Source organism: Ornithorhynchus anatinus, chromosome 5 (assembly GCF_004115215.2).
Source record: "Ornithorhynchus anatinus isolate Pmale09 chromosome 5, mOrnAna1.pri.v4, whole genome shotgun sequence".
In the NCBI taxonomy this organism is placed as follows: domain Eukaryota; kingdom Metazoa; phylum Chordata; class Mammalia; order Monotremata; family Ornithorhynchidae; genus Ornithorhynchus; species Ornithorhynchus anatinus.
In genome coordinates this window covers 96,986,424-97,008,113 of record NC_041732.1, presented here as the reverse complement: position 1 = coordinate 97,008,113, position 21,690 = coordinate 96,986,424, and the positions used below count along the sequence as shown (strand labels likewise).

The 21,690-nt window shown below is 41.5% G+C and overlaps 1 protein-coding gene across 1 annotated transcript in view; it reads right to left on the bottom strand.

Annotated features, from left to right (window-relative positions):
- Positions 1 to 21,690, bottom strand: part of LAMA1 (laminin subunit alpha 1) — a 182,851-nt gene that overhangs the window by 132,238 nt on the left and 28,923 nt on the right. The window contains exons 4-6 of the mRNA XM_039912223.1: positions 8,974 to 9,216; positions 3,751 to 3,930; positions 1,293 to 1,382 (exon numbers count right to left, since the gene is read on the bottom strand). Coding sequence (XP_039768157.1) covers positions 1,293 to 1,382; positions 3,751 to 3,930; positions 8,974 to 9,216 — 513 coding nt within the window. The remainder of the gene's footprint in view (positions 1 to 1,292; positions 1,383 to 3,750; positions 3,931 to 8,973; positions 9,217 to 21,690) is intronic.

The following is a 21,690-nucleotide window of genomic DNA, read 5'->3' as shown; positions in this document are numbered from 1 at the left end:
ACACTGAATGGATGGGTGGATAGATAGTTCCATGTGGGACAACTAGAGACTGACAATGGGAACAGTGGAGTCTTCTGTCCACAACGATAGACGAGCCATGAAAAGCAACACTGCCAGGTGGAGAGAGTATGGGCCTTTAAGTCAGAAGGACCTGGGGTCTAATTCCAGCTCTACCACATGTCCATTGTGTGACACTGAACAAGTCACTTAACTTCTCTGTATCTCAGCTATCTTGTCTGTAATAAATAGGGGTTAAATCAGTGAGCCCCAAGTGGGATACCTCTACTTGTTTCTCTCCTCCTACAACCCAGCTTGCACACTTTGCTCACTAGTGCTAACCTTCTCATTGTGCCTAGGTCTCACCTATCTCACTGTCAACCCCTCGCCCACTTCCCTGCCTCTGGCCTGGAACATCCTCCCTCCTCAAATCTGACAGAACCACTCTCCCCCTCTTCAAAGCCTTATTGAAGGCACATCCCTTCAGAGAAGCAGCGTGGCTCAATGGAAAGAGCATGGGCTTTGGAGTCAGAGGTCATGGGTTCGAATCCCAGCTTGGCCACTTGTCAGCTGTGTGACTTTGGGCAAGTCACTTAACTTCTCGGTGCCTCAGTTACCTCATCTGTAAAATGGGGATTAAGACTGTGAGCCCCAGGTGGGACAACCTGATTCCCCTGTGTCTACCCCAGCGCTTAGAACAGTGCTCGGCACATAGTAAGCGCTTAACAAATACCAACATTATTATTATTATTATCCCCTCCAAGAGGCCTTCCCAGATTAAGCCCCCTCCCCTTCCTCATCTCCCACTCCCTTCGGCATCACCCTGACTTGCTCCATGTGCTTTCCCCCGCTCCCAGCCCCATAGCACTTATGTACATATCTGTCATTTATTTATTTGTATTGTTGTCTGTCTCCCCCCTCTCTAAACTGTAAGCTGGTTGTGGGCAGGGAATGTATCTGTTTATTGTTGTATTGTACTCTCCCGGGCACTTAATATAGTGAGTGCACACAGTAAGCGCTTAATAAATACGACTTAATAAATGAATAACATAGACTGTACCTAATCTGATTAGCTTGTATCTAACCCAGCACTTAGGACAGTGCCTGTTGCGTGGTAAATGCTCAACAGGTACCATAAAGAAGTGTGAAATGCAGCCAGTTACGATCTGCTACATCTTTGTTTACCCTCACCTTTCAATTTTCCATTGGGTTGCTAGCAAAGAAATTCAAACTTTTCTAGTTTCTTAAATGTAACTTAATTTCATCTTGAGAAAATACACCTTATTCATGCCTACCTTTGAAGTTTCATCCCAAGGACAGCTGCTAGCGTGACCATAACAAATGCACATGCCTCCAATGGAAATATCCTTTATGGAATAGTAGTACTAAGGGAAAAAACAGAGGGGAAAAAATGCAATCTATTATATTTCTCATAATTAGCACTAAAAAATAAATCTTGAACACTAAACAAAAACCCTCCCAAGTAGTTTAACAGACCCTGCTGAACACTTATACTTTGTTTTTTGCAACGTACCTTTGCACAAACTCCCTTCAAGCCAAAGTTAAATAAATAAAACCATTATGATTGGTCAGTTGTTCTAAACTGCTCCTTAAATGGAGACCCTCTCATGTCCATATTCCAGGTTAGGCTACTCTAATAAACCAAAGACTTTTGATGGGATAAATTTTTAGAAAATATTGTTATTAATTCACATATATTTCAAGTGAAACTGGAAATAAATTGCCCTTTTTTAACTGCCATGTACTGAAAAGAAGCAGTGTGGTCTAGTAGAAAGAGCACCGGGCTGAGAGTCAAAGGACCTTGGTCTGTCAGTTCCTGCTGTGTGAACTTGGGCAAGTCACTTCACTTCTCTGGGCCTTAGTTTCCTCATCTGAAAAATGGGGATTGAGACTCTGACCCCACATGGGACAGGGACAGTGTCCAACCTGATTAGCTTGTAATAATAATAATGATGATATTTGTTAAATGCTTACTATGTGCCCTGCTTTAAGCCCTGGGGGACATACAAGGTTATCAGGATATCCCAAGTGGAGCTCACAGTCTTAATCCCCATTTTACAGATGAGATAACTGGGTCACCGAGAAGTTAAGCGACCTGCCTAAAGTCACTCAGGTGACAAGTGGTGGAGCTGGGATTAAAACCCACGACCTCTGACTCCCAAGACCATGCTCTTTCCATTAAGCCACACTGTTTCTCAATAATTATGGTATTTCTTATGAGTTTACTATGTGCGAAGCACTGTTTTAAGCACTGGGGTAGATACAAGGTAGTCAGGTTGGATGCAGTCCCTGTCCCACAAAAGGCTCATACTCTTAATCCCCATTTTATGGATGAGGAAACTGAGACCCAAAGAGTGAAGTGACTTGCCCCAAGGACATATAGCAGACATATGGCAGAACTGGGACTAGAATTCATGACCTTCTGAGTCCCAGGCCCATGCCCTATCCACTAGCCACGCTGCTCCTTGTATCTACCCCAGCACTCAGTACATCGTCTGGCACATAGTAAGCATGTAACAAATGCCATAATTATCATGATTATTATCATTATTAGAAAAGGATCCCACAAATCTGATGGAAGAAACCGGCTCAGAAACTAACATTGGTTCTCAAAGAGGAAGCAATGACTGGGCGGTGGTTTAAAGGATACGTTCCCTAACTCCCCACAGCCTACCTGCATATTACAAATAACTTATCAATAAATTATTACTTATTCACTCATATTAATGTCTGTCTCCCCCTTTAGACTGCTAGCTCATTATGGGCAAGGAATGCATCACCTAATTCTGTTGTATTCACCCAAACTCTCAGTACAGGGCTTTTCACATAGCAAGTGCCCAATAAATACCATTGATTGATTGACTGATAGAATCCATACATCTCTCAACCCAGAGCTCTCTCCCAATCCAGCTCCATATCGTCCCTCAGCCGTGCCGCTTCATAGCTTCGTACAGAAGCAGCATGGCATAGTCGAGAAGCAGCATGATGTAGTGGATAGAGCACGGGCCTGAGAGTCAGAAGGTCATGGATTATAATCCCGGATCCACCGCATTTCTGCTATGTGACTTGGGGTAAGTCATTTCACTTTTCTGAGCCTCAGTTACTTCATCTGTAAAATGGGGATTGAGACCGTGAGCCCCACAGGACAGGGACTTTGTCCAACCTGATTTGCTTGTATCCACCCCAATGCTTAGTACAGTGCTTGGCACAAGGTAAGTACTTAAATACCACAATTGTTATCATTATTATAGCCCTCTCTGTCTTCCCACCTGCTCCATACTAGTGTGGCTAGTCCCAAATTCCAAACAAACCCCAACATGGTAACAGTTCATTGACATGATATGGCCAAACAAGCCCAATACCTAATCTATTTGATTATTTATGTTCATTTAGTAATTTCCTTCTTGTACCCTACCCCTTTGATGAATCACTGCTCAAGGTAGAACAAATCCCCAGCAGGAAATGAAAGTACATCTTTCAGATTTGTTGACATCTTTATTTTCTGCTTCAATCAATATATAATTTCTTTCAATCCAATTTGCCTTTTAGGACAGCAAGACAGTGTTCTCAAATATGGCTAATACTGAATGACAACATGGAGGAAGAAAGGAGAAACGTAGAGGGGAAAGAAGACTGCAAGTGAAGGAAGAATGCAAGAAAATGTGCATATGATTTTGATTAAAGGGGAAAAATTAATTTTATTTTGGGGCTAAAATAAGATGACATACTTACCCTTCTGGTAACTATAGGGTCCAGATCTTTTGGCTCTCGGTGGCTGAGGGTCATAAGGTCAGCATTAAGAGTTCTAATACGCTGTAAGCGGAGACGGATGTATCGTGCAGAAGTGAATTCCAATAACTTGGGTGACAGATCATCAGCACTGGGTCTGCCATTGATCAGCGATGTATGAATCTAAAGAGAAAAACATGTTATTCGCTTCCAAATTCAATCTCAACCAGGTAGCATTTTTCACGCTACAAAAAAATTAGATTTGAAACCAACAAATTAATCCTAAAATACCAAGAAGTCCATCAGTTCATGGTTTTTAATTCAGTGGATTAGTACTTTTAAAAATCAGTGTTTGCCTTTCAAAATATCCTGAATAAACAGCCAACATGTATTATTTGTTCTGCTCCCTATTTGATCCTTGTATTAAGCACTAGTACAGTGCCCTGAACACAATAAGCATTCAATAGATATGATTGATTGTTTGATCCTTGTTCTTCCTACTGCTCCCACAGTTTGTAAATAGTTTTATGTCTATTCCCCCCATTAGACTGTAAACTCAACGTGGGCAGGGAACCTGTCTTTCTTAGGCTTCTGATGAACTTTCCCCAATGCACGAATAAGCAACCAAATACTATCACTGTTACACTTGAGTGGTCCTGTGTCGCAACAAAGGTTAGACAGCATCCCGTTGAGTCAAAACAATAGCTGGGTTCAGACAGACTCCTGGGATTCAGTTTATGAAGGGCTCCAAGGCAGCTGTTGGTGAGAGAAAATGCATCTTGCTTGGGGATTACTCCCTCATAGTCATACCCTCAAGAATGTATCTTGGGTGTAAAGAGAAGTACCAACTTGAGATCAATCAACCAATCAATTATATTTAATGAAAATAGTAATGAGGATGGTATTTGTTAAGCACTCCACTATGTGCTGGGCACTCTACTAAGCGCTGAGGTTGATACAAGCAAATCAGGTTGGCCCTGGGGCTCACAGTCTCAGTCCCCATTTTACAGATGAGGTAACTGAGGCCCAGAGAAGTGACGTGACTTGCCCAAGGTCACACAGCAGACAAATGGCCAAGCCGGGATTAGAACCCATGATCTTCTGACTCCCAGGCCCGTGCTCTATCCACTATGCCATTCTGCTTCTCACGTTTATTGAGTGCTTACTGCGTGCAAAGTACCATATGATAGAGTTGTGGGTGTTCCCTACCCACAGTGAGCTTAATGGGCTAGAGGATGAGTTTACAGTCCAGAAGGGGCTAAGTAGTTAAGTGGATCTAAGGGTTGGTGATTTTAAGCTGAATCCCACTGAGATCATTGTGATACTGGTACTGATACTGGTCCAAGTACCATTGCGTCTAAGAGATTCTCCTCCAGTAAAGGAGGAATCAATCTCTAAATTTGAAGGCAGATATTCACCTAGAGAGACTGACTGGAAGTGGCTCTCTTCCAATACAGGTTGGCTGCCTGTAATTATGGTATTTATTAAGTGCTTACTACATTTCAATCTATCAGTGGTATTTATTGAGCACTTACTGTGGGGCAAACACTCTGCTAAGTGCTTGGTAGAGTACAGTACAGAGTTGGTAGATTTTGTTCTCTCCCCATATTGAGCTTACAGTCTAGTGGGAGAGACAAATCGAAAGAAATGAATAAAACACCGATATGTATGTAAGTACTATGGGACAGAGGGTGGAGTGATTATCAAATGATTAAAAGGTACAGGATCAAGTGCATTTATTCATTGTCATATTTATTAAGCACTTACTGTGTGCAGAGCACTGTACTAAGAACTTGGGAAAGTACAATCCAGCATTAAAGAGTGACAATTCCTGCCCAGAGTGAACTCACAGTCTAGAGACACAGACGATGCAGAAAGGAAGGGGAGTCGGGGAAAAAAGGGCTCATTTGTGGAAGACCTCTCGCCGAAAATGTGACCTTAATAAGGCATTGAAGGGGAGGACTGTGGCGGTCTGGTATATATGGAGGAGGAGGGAATTCCAGATCAGAGTGAGGGAAAAGGGGTTGGAGGAAATAAGATAGATGAGAACGAGGCAGAGTGAGCAAACTGGCACTAGAAGAGCAAAGTATGTGGGCTGGGATGTAGTAAGAGATCAATCAGTTAGGGTGGGAGGGGAAGAGCTGATTTAGTGCCTTAAAGCCAAAGATAATGAGATTCAGTTGGATGCAGACGTGAAAATCAATCATTGGAGGTTCCTGAGTGGGAAGTGTCAAGCACTGCTCTACGTGCTGAGGTAGAAACAAATTAGTCCCATCATACAGAGTACCTGTCCTACATGGGGGTTCACAGTTTAAGTAGGATGGAGAACAGGTATCAAATCCCCATTTTATGGATGCTTATAATAATTACAGTATTTGTTACATGTTTACTCTATGCCAAGCACTGTACTACTACTAATAATAATAATGTTGGTATTTGTTAAGCGCTTACTATGTGCCGAGCACTGTTCTAAGCGCTGGGGTAGACACAGGGGAATCAGGTTGTCCCACGTGGGGCTCACAGTCTTGATCCCCATTTTACAGATGAGGGAACTGAGGCACAGAGAAGTTAAGTGACTTGCCCACAGTCACACAGCCGACAAGTGGCAGAGCTGGGATTTGAACTCATGACCCCTGACTCCAAAGCCCGTGCTCTTTCCACTGAGCCACGCTGCTTCTCTGTACTAAGCACTGGGGTGGATACAAGCTAATCAGGTTGGACACCATCACTGCCCCATGCAGGGCTTACGGTCTCAATCCCCATTTTACAGATGAGGTAACTGAGGCACCGAAAAATGAAGTGACTTGCCCACTTCAAGTGGCAGAGATGGGATTAGAACCCATGACCTTCCAACTGCCAGGCCTGTGCTCTATACACTATGCCATGCTGCTTCTCTTATCTAATTTCATGATGGATCTGATTGATTTCTGGAAAGTTACAACCTTTCTCAATTGTCTGGGATAACCACAATGCTAAAAATTTTTCCTGAAAAGTAACCATGGAGTTTTGAAGCTTCCTAGTACTATGAGAAGACTAAAAGGGATTAAAATTGCCAACTAAGGCTTTTTATTAGGGGGGCAAGGGAAGAGGTCAGAAACAAAGTATTTTCCATTCCAGCTTGGCTGAGCAGTACTCGCAACCCCTAGAGCACCTCTCCTATACACTGGGGACATTCACATATTCCTAGTGGGTTCTTGTTTCTCTGAAATAAATTACTAATACCATGATTGGGCATGTACAAACTCTCTCTCTCTCTCTCTCTCTTGCTGTCTCACTCTGTCTCACACACACACACACACTCTCTCACAGGGGAACAATGGCCAATGAGCTGTAGAACATTTGGCTCTTTTAAACTAAGTTCTGCTCCTGAAACAATCAAGACTTTCATCAGAGGACCAGGAACTTAGGAAAGTTCAGAGAATCTGGGCAGTTTTATTCAGAGAACCAGGTGCTCCCACACCAAAGGGAATTTTAAAATTCTAGTCATGCATTATTTTTCAAACACCAATATTTTAACACCTCACAAGCTACCTTTAATCCCTCAACTCACTCCCTAGATAAACTTCATTCGCTCTCTTTCACTACCAACCTCTTGGTCACCCCCTTTGCCTCCTTGAAACTCCTGCCCTCTGACATCTGGTAGGCCACTGTTCTCTCCAACTTCAAAGCTCATGTAATAATAATTGTGCTATTTTTTAAATGCTTACTATCCTATCTTGTAATGATAATAATGTTGATATTTGTTAAGCGCTTACTATGTGCAGAACACTGTTCTAAGCCCTGGGATAGATACAAGGTAATCAGGTTGTCCCACGTGAGGCTCACAGTTAATCCCCATTTTACAGATGAGGTAACTGAGCACAGAGAAGTGAAGTGACTTGCCCAAAGTCACACAGCTGCCGAGTGGCAGAGCCAGGATTCGAACCCATGACCTCTGACTCCGAAGCTCAGGCTCTTCCCACTGAGCCACGCTGCTGAACTTGTCAGGTTGGACACAGCCCCTGTCCCACATGGGGTTCATAGTCCTAATCCCCATTTTCCAGATGAAGTAACTGAGACACAGAAAAGTTAAGTGACTTGTCCAAGGTTGCATAGCAAACAAGTGGCGGAGCCGGAATTAGAACCCGTGACATTGTGATTCCCAGGCCCGAGCTCTATCCACTGTGCCATTATATCTCTACCAGGAGGTCCTCCCTTATCAATCTCTTGGAAGCACTTGGAAGAGTACAATACCACTGGTAGACAAGATCCTTACCCTCACCCTCCCTAACCTCCTCTTGCACTTCTGTAAGTATCTTTGTGCTCTATTGCTTCCTCCCTTTATTTTAGTGTCTGTCTTCCTCCATTAGACTTTACGATCATTGAGGGTAGGGTCACGTCTACTAACCCTATTCTCCATCACTACCCACTCCTCTAGAGTATTCGACCATAAACTCCCCTCTAGACTGCAAGCTCAATGTGGGCAGGAAAAGTGTCTACCAACTCAGTTATACTGTACTCTCCCAAGCACTTAGTACAGTGCTCTGCACACAGTAAACACTCAATAAATATAATTCATTGATTGATTCCTACCATGGGTTCAACTACCATCCCTACACGGAAGATTCCTAAATCCACCTCTCCAGGTGTAACCTCTTGTGAGGTGAGAAGATTCTGAAAATTGTGAAGGCAGAAGTGACAGAATTCAGTGGCAGAATGAGTTATGTCGGTAGACTGTAAGCTCACTGTGGGTGTCTACCAATTCTATTATTTTGTACTCTCCCAAGTGCTTAGTATAGTGCTCTGCACACATTAAGCTCTCAGTAAATACCACTGATTGATTTATAGGGAAAGTGATAATGCCTAGGTTTTAGGCTTGTGAGATAGGGAGGCTAGAGGTGCTGCAGTGATGGGAAAGACAGGATGAAGACAGGGTTTGGGTGGGAAGATGAGGAGTTCTTTTTTGGACATGGCATTATCAGGACATCCAAATAGGATGCCCTGAAGGAAGGAAGAAATACATGCGAGGATGCAGAGAAGGAGAGTGAAGAGAAATTAAAAATGGGAGAGGGAAAGCCATCCTGGAGCAAAGAAATGAAGATGCTGAAATTTGTCTTGGAGAAGTCAATTGTTGATATAAAGTTCAATAATATATTTATTAGGAATTAAGCATTCCAATGTTGATGGACTGAATGTAAATATCACTTAGTGATTCTCCATGAAAAATAAATGCACTGGGTCAAATACCTCGCCGTGCTCCAGTGGGACAAGTCTAGAATAGTAAGAGGTGCATATCACTTCATCATCTCTCTTGTAAGTAGGTGGCCCCAGTCTTGGTGTGATATTATAGCGAGTCAAACACTCAGTGTCACTAATTGCATAGTACTGCCAAGGTGTGAACTTGGTGCCATCCAGCGAGCGTTCCAAAATCCAGTTTCCAGGACGGGGAGAATTGGCCGCTTTGATGATGACGTAGGCCACTTGAAATATCTGAAAAATAAAAAAAAGGGAAAATTAAACTTTCACACCACAATATCACCACAAAACTTTCACACCACAATTCCAAATATGATCTGCTGATCACCAAACACCCAAAATCTTTTTGATGAAGACATTTTGCCTAAAATTTTTCAAATCACATAAATCGAAAATGTGATTTTTTTAATGGCCCTGGTAAGCCTGTTGCTATGAAAATGTATGGTATTAAGATCTAAAAGAAGTGCATAGTGGTGAAATTTTCTTACACTTTCCTTTCTTCGGATTTCTGTGCCTGAATGCTGACCTGAGCACAACAGAGATTATTTTTGTGTTTAACATTTTTTAAATGAGGAATAGACCCCTGAATATGATACTGAAAAAGGAATTACAAGCTGTACTGTGACAGAGAGACAAGAATCAAGTTAAAGAAATAGATGTCATCATTACAATGAAGTTAACTAGCCAGGGGACAAATGGTGTGTGAGCTCTGTAGTTTTCAATTCCTAATAATTGGGGGTATTAGAATGTTTGGTACTAATTGTTTACAATTTTTTCCAAGGCTGTGAATTTTTCTCTGGAGTAGAGATCATGCATTCTACTCTGTAAGACATGAAGGTGGCCACATTTTTTAATACTCAGGCTAATAGAGAGTTTTCAAAATAAGAATAAATTTTAGAAATTGTCCCACATTTTCAAAGACATCGACATCATCAAATATTCATGAGAAACCACACACAAGAAAAGAATATACTTGGGATGGGAGTGCAGGACACTGGATAACTTCTGGGGCAGGAAGGAAGAGCAAAATGGGAAAGGGATAAGAGTCATTGGAGCAATTGTTAAAATTTCTTTCAGATTGATGGTGGGCCTGGTTTGCTGATCTTGGTGTGAATGAGGATGTCTAATTTATTAGACTGTAGTCCTCTCCCTCTCTTTCTCTCCTCAGGAAATTCAGTCTAAATGCTGAGCAATCTCAATGTCACCTGGAACCCACTTCCTCAATCAGAGTTAATTATTGAGTGCTTATTATGAGGACTGTACTAAATTAAATTGATTCTTGGGGACTTAAATATCCTATTGATATTCCTGATGACCCTTCTGCTGCCTGCATTCTATTAATCCTTTCTATGCTCCACCCCAACTCACCTACTCACCAACTTGGATACTCACTAGATTTCATCATCTCTAGCTACTGCACAATCTATCACAGATACCTCCTTCCCACAAATCTGTCCTGTTCCCTCACAGGGACCTCCAGTCTTTTGACCCCGATCCAACTTCCTCGAATCATCTATCGAGAGCTCACCTCCTCCAGGAGGCCTTCCCAAACATAGCCCTCCCCTTCCCTTTGCCCCTCCTCCCCTCCCCAGTACCCCTACTCCCTCCCTCTGCTCTACCCCCTTCCCCTCCCACAACACTTGTGTATATTTGTATATGTTATTTATTACTCTATTTTATTTATTTATTACCACTTACGGCAGGTAAGTGGTAGAGCTGGGATAAGAACCCAGGTTCTCTGGTTCCCAGGCACATGCTTCATCCACTAGGCCATGCAGCTTCCCTTGTTCTGCTTCACTTGGACTCTCCCAAGTGCTTCTTATTTTGCTATGCACTTAGTGGGTGCTAAATAAATACCGCCGCTTGACTGATCAAATGCTTGAGTATAAAGTATCTCTCCTACTAGAAGGCCCTTAACTTTGTTCCGGAAGGTTCCCAGGCAAGGTTTGACCTGTGGCTAGCCTGCATATTCAATCTCCCTTTGGTGTCATGGTTGGATAGGTTCGTGTTTGCTTCTTTACACTAACTGCTAGCCCACTTGTTCTAAAATAGATTTGATGAAAGAGCCTTTTAGAGGTAGTTTTACACTTTCACCTCTATGGTGAACATAGTACCATTAATCCATAACATGAATTGCTCAACCCTTGAATTTCCTCACAGAGGTGTTCGTTCCAGGAGGTCTAGTCTACAGTCTACATCGCTGCCCTCAATAGAGATTCTGCATATCTGCACTAAGAAGGGAGAACAAGGTTTTTCCCTTTAGAAAAGCTTACTGTTGAAAGAAGATTCCAGCTCTTCTAAACCAGAAAGACTCACCTAAACAACTTTTAAAATGGGACAGATTCAAATGAGGGCAATTAATTGTGTCTTCACAATGCGTTTTATGTAGACTTTTCAATGAAAAGACTTTTCAACCAAGTAGATGAGCTTCAGATACTTTTTCTACACACACCACCCCTCCCTTTCCATCATTGGAACCCACAGTCCTGCCATGGGTGACCAAACTGCCTCTTCGCTTGTTACACAGTCAACTGGACAACAAGTGATCTATTTCTAATTACAGAGAGGATTTTTCCATGGCTGTAAAGTCATAATACTTTGGCCAAAACTCCAACTGATGCAGCTAATTTTAAATCCAGTTTCAACAAGACACCTTTGATGAAATGCAAACTTCAGCCTCAGCTACTGAAATCAGGCAATGTGACATCGCTTAAAAAATAAACTGGCATTTGCTGAACACAAGGGGCATCAAGCAACATAGAAATGAGATCATAAATTTCGATCAAATAGAAATCTTCATAAAAGAGTGCTTAAAAAAGTGTATTACAACATTTTCCACTCTCTCTCAGACATGGACCATTGAGTTTCATAAGTATTTCATGTGACCTAATGGAAAGAGCATGGGACTTGGAATCAGAGGACCTGAGTTCTAATTCCAGCTGTACCACTATCTGCTGCATGACCTTGGGCAAGTCACTTAACTTCCCTGTGCCTATGTTTCCTCAAGTGTATAGGGAGGATGAAATACTTGTTCTCCCTCCTACTCAGCCTGTGAGCCCCATGTGGGATGTGGACTATTTCTGATCTGACTACCTTTGGACTACTACAGTATTTTGTACACTGCTCAGCACACAGTAAGTGCTTAACAAATACCATTATTATGAATTACTATTTCCTTCTGGAACTGTAAAGGTTGCAGTATGCTTATTAATTTTCCCAATAATTTTATATTCCTAAAATAACAAGGCTATGAGGCAGACAGCTATGAAGTGGCAATACAGAACTAACATGCAGCAACTACTTATTAGCCTCCTTTTTATCTTCAGGAACATAAAATTTTTAGAATAAGAAATCCACAGGAAGAAAAAAAATGCAATCAGATATTTTTTTAAGAAACAATCCTTGGACAGTCATTTTATAGGAGCAGAAAAAGATCATACAGTCAGTGATATCAAATTTAGATAAAACTTAAATGCAGGTCTGAGTGCTTGCTTTAGAGAAGCAGCGTGGCTCAGTGGAAAGAGCACGGGCTTTGGAGTCAGAGGTCATGAGTTCGAATCCCAGCTCTGCCACTTGTCAGCTGTGTGACTGTGGGCAAGTCACTTAACTTCTCTGTGCCTCAGTTACCTCATCTATAAAACGGGGATTAAGACTGTGAGCCCCACGTGGGATGTCCTGATTCCCCTGTGTCTACCCCAGCGCTTAGAACAGTGCTCGGCACATAGTAAGTGCTTAACAAATACCAACATTATTGCTTTAGTAGTTTATCGCTAATTTATAGACTTTCATTCATTCATTCAATTGTATTTATTGAGAGCTTACTGCATGCACAACACTGTACTAAGCACTTAGAAAGTACAATTCAGCAACAGATAGAGAAAATCCCTACCCAACAACGGGCTCACAGACTTGAATGGGGGAGACAGACAACAAAACAAAACAAGTAGGCAGGCAACAATTCAAATATGTTTCCCTAAATTGGTTAAAAAATGACTAGATTGGGAAACCAAAATACTCAATTAAAACCTTAATATGTTAAAAGACATGATCAATTAATGAATCAGTAGTATTTGAGTGCCTATTTTGTGTAGAGCATTGTACTAAAGCCTTGGGAAAGTACAACAGAATGGTTCCTCCAGCATCCTATTTTCACTGTCAGGAACAGAACACTGGACAGGAATTGTTTGCCAATTCTATTGTAACCCCTCCAAGCACTTAGTACAGGTCTCTAAAGAGTCCTCCAAATTTTTTAAATGGTATTTATTAAGCATTATGTGTCAGGCACTGTACTAACCACTGGGATGGATACAAGGTAATAATGTTGGACACAAGTCCATGTCCCACATGGGGCTCACAGTCTTAATCCTCATTTTACAGATGAGGGAATTTAGGCACAGTGAAGTTAACTAACTTGTCCGTGGTCACCCAACAGACAAGTGGCAGAAGCAAAATTAGACCCCAGGTTCTTCTGACTCCCAGGCCTGTGCTCTATCCACTTGACCACGCTGCTTCCCATAATACTCAGTTATTGATTGACTGACTGGACATTGGTCTGACCTAGGATGACGAGGCTTATATGGTTTGATGTTTAGATGTTATGAGATAGAAGAATGGAAAGGAAGATTGGAGAAACAGATTCTGCCAGAAGTAAAGCCTATTTTCACTCACAGTGATATATTTGTCATCATTTACAACACATCGTTATCCTTCCTGAAGATGACTAGCATTAGTGCAACAAGTAACTAAAAAATCATTTAACCCAAGACAAGAAAACTGATTCACTTCCACTGGATTTTTCAGGCTTTCTAAGCTAATGTGTTAGAGTGAAACCTCTACATGAAAGCTGGACTGTGAGACCAAGGTGGGACAGGGACTGTGTCCCAAATTATTATAGCATATAATAATAATAATAATTAATGATGGTATTTGTTACGTGCTTACTATGTTCAAAGCACTGATTTAAGCACTGGGGTAGATGCAAGGTAATCAGGGTGTCCTACATGGGGCTCACAGTCTTAATCCCCACTTTACAGATGAGGTAACCGAATCACAGAAATTTAAGTGACTTGCCCAAAGTCACACAGATAAGCGGCGGAACTGGAATTAGAACCCACGGCCTCTGACTCCCAAGCCCATGCTCTTTCCACTAAGCCATGCTGCTTCAATATATTCACTCATTCATTCCTTCAATCGTATTTATTGAGTGCTTACTGGGTGCAGAGCACTCTACTAAGCGCTTGGAATGTACAATTCGGCAACAGATAGAGACAATCCCTTCCCAACAACGGGCTCATAGCCTATCTAGCCCAGAGTTTAGTACAGTGCTTGGCACATAGTAAGCACTGAAAAATACCACAATTATTACTATTTTGGATCCTGAAAGAGTCTAATCCTTCCTCAGAACCAGTTTACCAAGTAGGTATATTGTTTCTTCCCATTATGTGATGAAAACCCTGAAAATCCTTCTAAGACCACATTGGCAGAGGTTGAAAATTCATGGAATTAGTAGGTACTCCCAAAATAAGTGAAGTAGAAACTTGATAATTTAAGGGAAAAAGAATATTCATTCATTCACTGAATCCTATTTATTGAGCGCTTACTGTGTGCAGAGCACTGCACTAAGCACTTGAAAAGTACAGTTTGACAACAGAGACAATCCCTACCCAACAATGGGCTCAAAGTCTAGAAGGGGGGACAGACAACAAAACAAAACAAGTAAAGAGACATCAATAGCATCAATATAAACAGATAGAATTATAGATTCATTCATTCATTCAATAGTATTTATTGAGCGCTTACTATGTGCGGAGCACTGTATTAAGCACTTGGAATGTACAAATCGGCAACAGATAGAGACAGTCCCTGCCCTTTGACGGGCTTACAGTCTAATCGCGGGAGACAGGCAGACAAGAACAATGGCAATAAATAGAGTCTAGGGGAAGAACATCTCATAAAAACAATGGCAAATAAATAGAATCAGGGTGATGTGCATCTCATTAAACAAAATAAATAGGGTGATGAAGATATATACAGTTGAGCGGATGAGTACAGTGCTGAGGGGTGGGACGGGAGAGGGGGAGGAGGAGAGGGAAAGGGGGGAGAAGAGGGTTTAGCTGAAGAAAGGTGAAGGGGGGGTAGAGGGAGCAGAGGAAAAAGGGGGGAGCTCAGTCTGGGAAGGCCTCTTGGAGGAGGTGTAGATATATACACATCATTAATAAATTAAATAGAATAATAAATATGGACATATATATACAAGTGCTGTGGGGTGAGGAGGAGGGTAGAGCAGAGAGAGGGAGTCGGGGTGACGGGGAGGGGAGAAGAAGAGGAGGACAACATGACCTAAGAGTTAGTTTCTAATGGAAGGAAAAGAAAAAATGGGGTCCTTGAGCTATAATGAAGATAAACAAACACTGGCCAGAGAAACAAATGGAGGGGAAGCAAAAATAAATACTGAAAGAGTTTCCTCAAAGTTCAATCTAATGTCAGGGTCTTCAGCAGAAAACAATTGGGAAGGATTTTTCTCAAATGATCTGAGCAAGCCTCATTCATATTAACCAAATTTCTGATTTAAAACCTTCTTATTTCTTGTTTTCAACTCCTCAGTGATTTCAATAGCTTAGAGCTTCCCAAATCCTGATCCTATTATGTCTTTTACTTCTGCTGAAATAATAATAATAATGGTATTTGTTAAGCTCTTGGTATGTTCCCAGCACTGTAATACATGCAAGATAATGTGGTTGGACACAATCCCTGCCTCATATGGGATTTACAATCTAAGAGGGAGAGAGAACAAGTATTGAAACCGCAATCTTTAAATGAGGAAATTGAGGCACAGAGAAGGTAAGTAACTTGCTCACAATCATACAGGAGGCAAAATGTAATAGTTAAATAGAGATATGGGTATTTTAATGCCTCACTTAGTTTTGACAAGTACAGAAGTGTAGCTTAATGGAAAGAGCATGATCTTGGTTTGAATTCAGGTCCACTTACTCCCAGGCCCAAGTTCTTTCCATTAAGCTACATTTCTTAGTGCACTGTCCTCAGTAAGTGCTCAGTAAATATCATCACTAATGCTATTAACAGTGTCTGGACAGAAATGTGCTGAAACCTGGATTTGCAGAAAACTGTACTTCTCAAAACTAAGTGAGGTATTAAAATACCCCTATGTCTACTTAACTATCACATTTTAACTCAGGGGTCAGAAAATAGCCCAGCTGAGCAACCATTACAGCAAATTCCTTACCTTCAGTAACAGCTGAATCCAAGTATTTTCCAAGGTGTGATGTTACAGTTAATACTATTCAGGAATTTAAAATAATTGCTTTGCATTGGGAAGGTAGGAGAAATAAATTGGATGAGCAAAGTAAACTTAGATAGCTACGTTTATTTCTGCCTATCAGATGAATGGAAAATATGTTTCTTGCCCAAGGTCATACAGTAGACAAATGGCAGAGCTCAGATTAGAACCCAGGTCCTTCTCACTCCCAGGCCTGTACTCTATCCATTAGGCCATGCTGCTTCTCATGCTTGGCACCCCAAAGGAGAACATTTGAGACATGACTGTCATTCTGCTTCTGGGCTTGAAGAAAAATCCTGGAGAGAGATTGTCTCATGTGGATTATGCCACTTTCTGAGCACTGATTTGTCACTATGTAACAGCCACAACAACATGCATCTGAGGCAGTCTGAAAGTGCCAGGATAGACCTGTAGCACAGTGGGGTTGATCTATAGCCAGAGAATCAAACACTAAGTTTAGTCTCCACAGCACTACGCCCTTCCCCATCCTTCCCCCCTCTCTAGATTTGGGAAATCTATCCTTTGTCACTGCCAAGACGGTGGGTAAATCTACCCAAGACTAAATTGAATTGTTTTCCATCATCCCACTCTCTCAACCACAAACTGTGGTTTCGCTGGTTATTAACAATAATAAATGGAGGTTTCCTTTATAAGATGGAGATTTAAAACCTGATCTCCTTCCAGTTTAGACTGTGAGTCCTATGTGGATCAAGCACTGTGCTAAGTTCTGGGGTAGATACAATCAGTACAGACACAATCCTGATCCCACATAAGACTCACAGTTTATTAGGGAAGAACAGGTATTTAATTCCCATGTTACAGTTGAGGAAAATAAAACCCAGAAAAGCTAAGTCTCATAGCGGGCAAGTGCTGGAGCTGAGTTCATTCATTCATTCAATAGTATTTATTGATCGCTTACTATGTGCAGAGAACTGTACTAAGCGCTTGGAATGTACAATTCGGCAACAGAGACAATCCCTGCCCACTGACGGACTTACAGTCTAATCGGGGGAGACAGACGGACAAAGAACAAGCCAACTTAATCACAGTAAATAGAATCAAGGGGATGTACACCTCATTGACAAAATAAATAGGGTAATAAAAATATATACAAGTGAGCACAGTGCTGACGTGAAGGGAAGGGAGACGGGGAGGAGCAGAGGGAAGGGGGGAAAGGGGGCTTAGCTGAGGGGAGGTGAAGGGAGAGCAGAGAAGGAGCATAGGGAGCAGAGGGAAAAGGGGAAGCTCAGTCTGGGAAGGCCTCTTGGAGCAGGTGAGCTCTCACTAGGGCTTTGAAGAGGGGAAGAGAGTTAGTTTGGCAGAGGTAAGGAGGGAGGGCATTCCAAGACAGCGGTAGGACATGGGCCAGAGGTAGATGGCGAGATAGGCATGATCGGGGGACAGTGAGGAGGTGAGCAGCAGAGGAGCAAAGCGTGCGGAGTGGGCAGTAGAAAGAGAGAAGGGAGGAGAGGTAGGAGGGGGCATGGTGATGGAGAGGCTTGAAGCCCAGAGTGAGAAGTTTTTGTTTCTCGCGGAGGCTGATAGGCAACCACTGGAGGTTTTCGAGGAGGGGAGTGACATTCCCAGAGCGTTTCTGTAGGAAGATGATCCGGGCAGCGGAATGAAGAACAGACTGGAGCGGGGAGAGACAGGAGGAAAGGAGATCAGAGAGAAGGCTGACACAATAATCCAGTCGGGATATTATGAGAGCTTGTACCAGTAAGATAGCTGTTTGGATTGAGAGGAAAGGGCGGATCTTGGCAATATTGTAAAAGTGAGACTGGCAGGCATTGTGATGGATTGGATGTGTGGGGTGAATGAGAGAGCTGAGTCATCCAGGTACCTTGTCTCCCAATTCAATATTCTTTCCATCAGGCCACACTGCTTCTTATGCTGATTTTGGTTCTTTCATAAGACCCTAACAAAAGTTCATATTCACAGACTGCAGGAGAAATAATCAATCAATGGCTTTTACTGAGCATTAACTGTGTGTAGAGCACTGTACTAAGCACTTGGTAGAGCTTAGAGTTGTAGACACAACCCCTGATCTCAAGGAACTTACATTTAGAGGAAGAGACAATATTGTACCCTCCCAAGCACTTAGGACAGTGCTCTAAACATAGTAAGCATTAATAGATTCATATAAATAAATAAATTACAGTTATATACATAAGCACTGGGGTGCTGAATGTAATGAAAGTATATAAGTTTAAAGTCAAGTCACTTCACCTAGGATCATGACCCAAATTCTAGAAAACCACTCTAGGGAAACACGAACACTGCAAAGGATCATTAACTTTCCAGGAGAATTGGTTTTGGGAGTCCAGCAAACTCTGAAAGAGGCACGACATCAGATTGAAAGCCAGTTTGTGGTATTTCTACTCTAGTGATTTTGTGATGGCTTCTCACAAGTTTTAGAGTTGTTTTTAAACCCTTGATACTAGCTTACAATGACTTCCAAGTTTCTCCCTCCCCCTAGTTCAATAGTAGCAAATTTCTCAGGGCACCCTAAGTTTACACAGCTGTGCCTCCTAAAAGCTAATCATTTGCACATTCTAATTTGACTCAACAACTTTTCTGGTCCTCATTTCCATACCTTAACTGCAGGGTTATAGACCAGATTCAAAGAAGTCAGTATTTCCCAGCTACCTGTGTATTTCAAATCATCATTTTCTTCTTTTACCCACTTCGACTCACAAAACCAAAGAAAAGCCACTAGCAATACAGAACCTAATGGAAAACTTTTACTATTATCACTTTGGTGTAGAAAAGGCATTAGTAGTGCAGGACCTAAAGAAAAGCTTATTCCATCTTGGACATATATATATATATATATATATATATATATATTTTTTTTTAACTCAGCTCTCTAATATATCCACTGGTAGAAGTATTTTCAAAGAAAGAGTTACAGAAGTATTTTCAAAGAAAGAGTTACAGCATCTATTTCATCCTATAATATTAGTAAAGACTTGTAGAACTAAGAAAGGTTCATTCATTCATTTATTCAATAATATTTATTGAGCGTTTACTTTGTGCAGAGCACTGTACTAAGCACTGGGAATGTACAAATCAGTAACAGATAGAGACAGTCCCTGCCCTTTGACGGACTTACAGTCTAATCGGGGGAGACGGACATTCAAGAACAATAGCAATAAGTGGAATTTAAAGCTTTCCTCATCTCTCAACTAAAAACAGGGTCACTGATAATACCTGGGCTTTCTTTTGCATTCCACACTATTATTCTAAGCCATCGGCCCCTGAATCTGACTCCCTATGAACCAACCTTAAATCGAACATTAAACAATCCATGCCGGATATTGGAGTGAGGGATTTGTCTGACCTTCCTCATCTGTAAAATGGGAGCAATAGAAACAAATGCTTCCTTCCTTTCTTCCAAGAATTGGTGGCGGGGTGACAGAGAGGGGGATGACTGTCAGATGAATTAGATCTGGGGTCCTCCTCCCTGATCTGCATTCAACACAAGACAAGGCATTATTGTCTGGTTTGCCCCAGTGAAGACAAAGGGCAGGACCACAAATCTATTTTCATTCAAATGAACTCACGTGACTTGGGAAATATTTCTATTTTGCCTTCTCATCCCAAATGAAAGCTAAGAAGCAATTCAGTAGTCATTCCAGGGAACAAACTGAAAAGCTAAAAAGACATAACCTATGGAATTTTACTTCAATGAAAGGCTAGTAGTAATCCAGAGGCTTAGTGAGAAAGAGCAAATTGAAAAGATAAAACAACATAATCTGTGGATTGGAAGATGTGTAACTAAAGCTTTTAGAAGTAACCTGCTTTGCAAAGAAATGCATTTTACTGATTTAAAGAGAAAAATACCCCAGCAGTAAAAAAAGTTACTGCTTCCAGGCATTCCAAACTTAAATCTGCATTCCTCAAAGAAGTATTTTTTTGTATATCAGGACAGCTCCAGGCCCCTCTTTGAGTTTAAGGAGAAGAGGAAGACATGCTGGCTAGTTTCCTTGCCAACAAGCTTGACTCACTTAAGAACATATTCCAACACACCATATAAATCAATCTGCACCTTGATTTTGAAAAATTATCTTTGAGGATTGACTTTTAGGCAGTGAGCCTACATAAATGATAACAATAATATATAAAACTTAGGATACAAACACCGCATTGCCATTTAACTACTCCAAGGTGTTACAGCAATATAGGAATTGAGATAAAATCTTCAATAAATAAGCAAAAATTTAAGTGGCCTTTTCCTGACTTGCAACACTGCAAGCTTTGATCTAATTTCAGATTTAGAGAATAGGTTAGTTGTCCTTAAAAGTAATCAGAGAGGACATTTCAGCCCTCCAAGGGTCAACCAGCCTAGGGAGCTTCACATTCTGCTTAATGAAGGAAGGAAAAGTCAGTAGGTTATTGTCAAGCATCCCTTGGCCCAGAGTTAAGTCTACCAGAAACATGCAAAGCTAACCTTAGTGCTGGTGTAGTGCATAGAGCACAGGCCTGTGAGTCAGGAGATCATTGGTTCTAATCCCACCTCGCCATTTGTCTGTTGTGTGACCTTGGGCAAGTCACTTAACTTCTCTGTGTCTCAGTTACCTCATCTGTAAAATGGGGATTGAGACTATGAGCACTATGTGAGACAGGGACTGTGTCCAACCCAATTTGCTTCTATCCACCCCAGTGCTTAGTACAGTACCTGACACGTAGTAAATGTTTAACAAATACCACAATTATTATTACATTGGGGTTCAGACTTCACTCTATGATTCCAGAAGCTGGATCTGTTTCAGGGATATTCGACCTACCTGGGGTCCAAATCAATCAATCATCTGTATTTATGGAGCACTTACTGTGTGCAGAGTCCTATAATAAGCACTTGTGAGAGTACAATAAAGGAATATAACAGACACATTCCCTTCCCACAATGAGCTTATAGTCTAGAAGGGGAGATAGATATCAAAATAAGTAAATAAATTATGGATATGTACTTAAGTGCTGTGGGGCTGGTAACAGGGATGAATAAAGCTTTCTTCAGAAAGGAGAAAATTTAAGAGGCTTGGCTATCAAGCCTATTTATTGAGGCTTACACTGTAATAATAATTATTATTATCATGGTTCTTATACACTTACTAAGTGCCAAGCACTGTTCTAAGCACTGGGCATGATACAAGTTAATCAGGTTGGACCCAGTCCCTGTGCCATATGGGACTCACCCTCTTCTCATTTTACTGATGAAGTAACTGAGGCACAGAGAAATTAAGTGATTTGCCCAAGGTCACATAGCAGACGTTTGTCAGATATGGGATTAGAACCTAGGTCTTTTTGACTCCCAGGCCCATGCTCAATCTACTAAAGCCATGTTGCTTCTCGATACAGAGCACCATACTAACTGCTTGGGAGAGTACATTAGAATTGTTGGCTATATC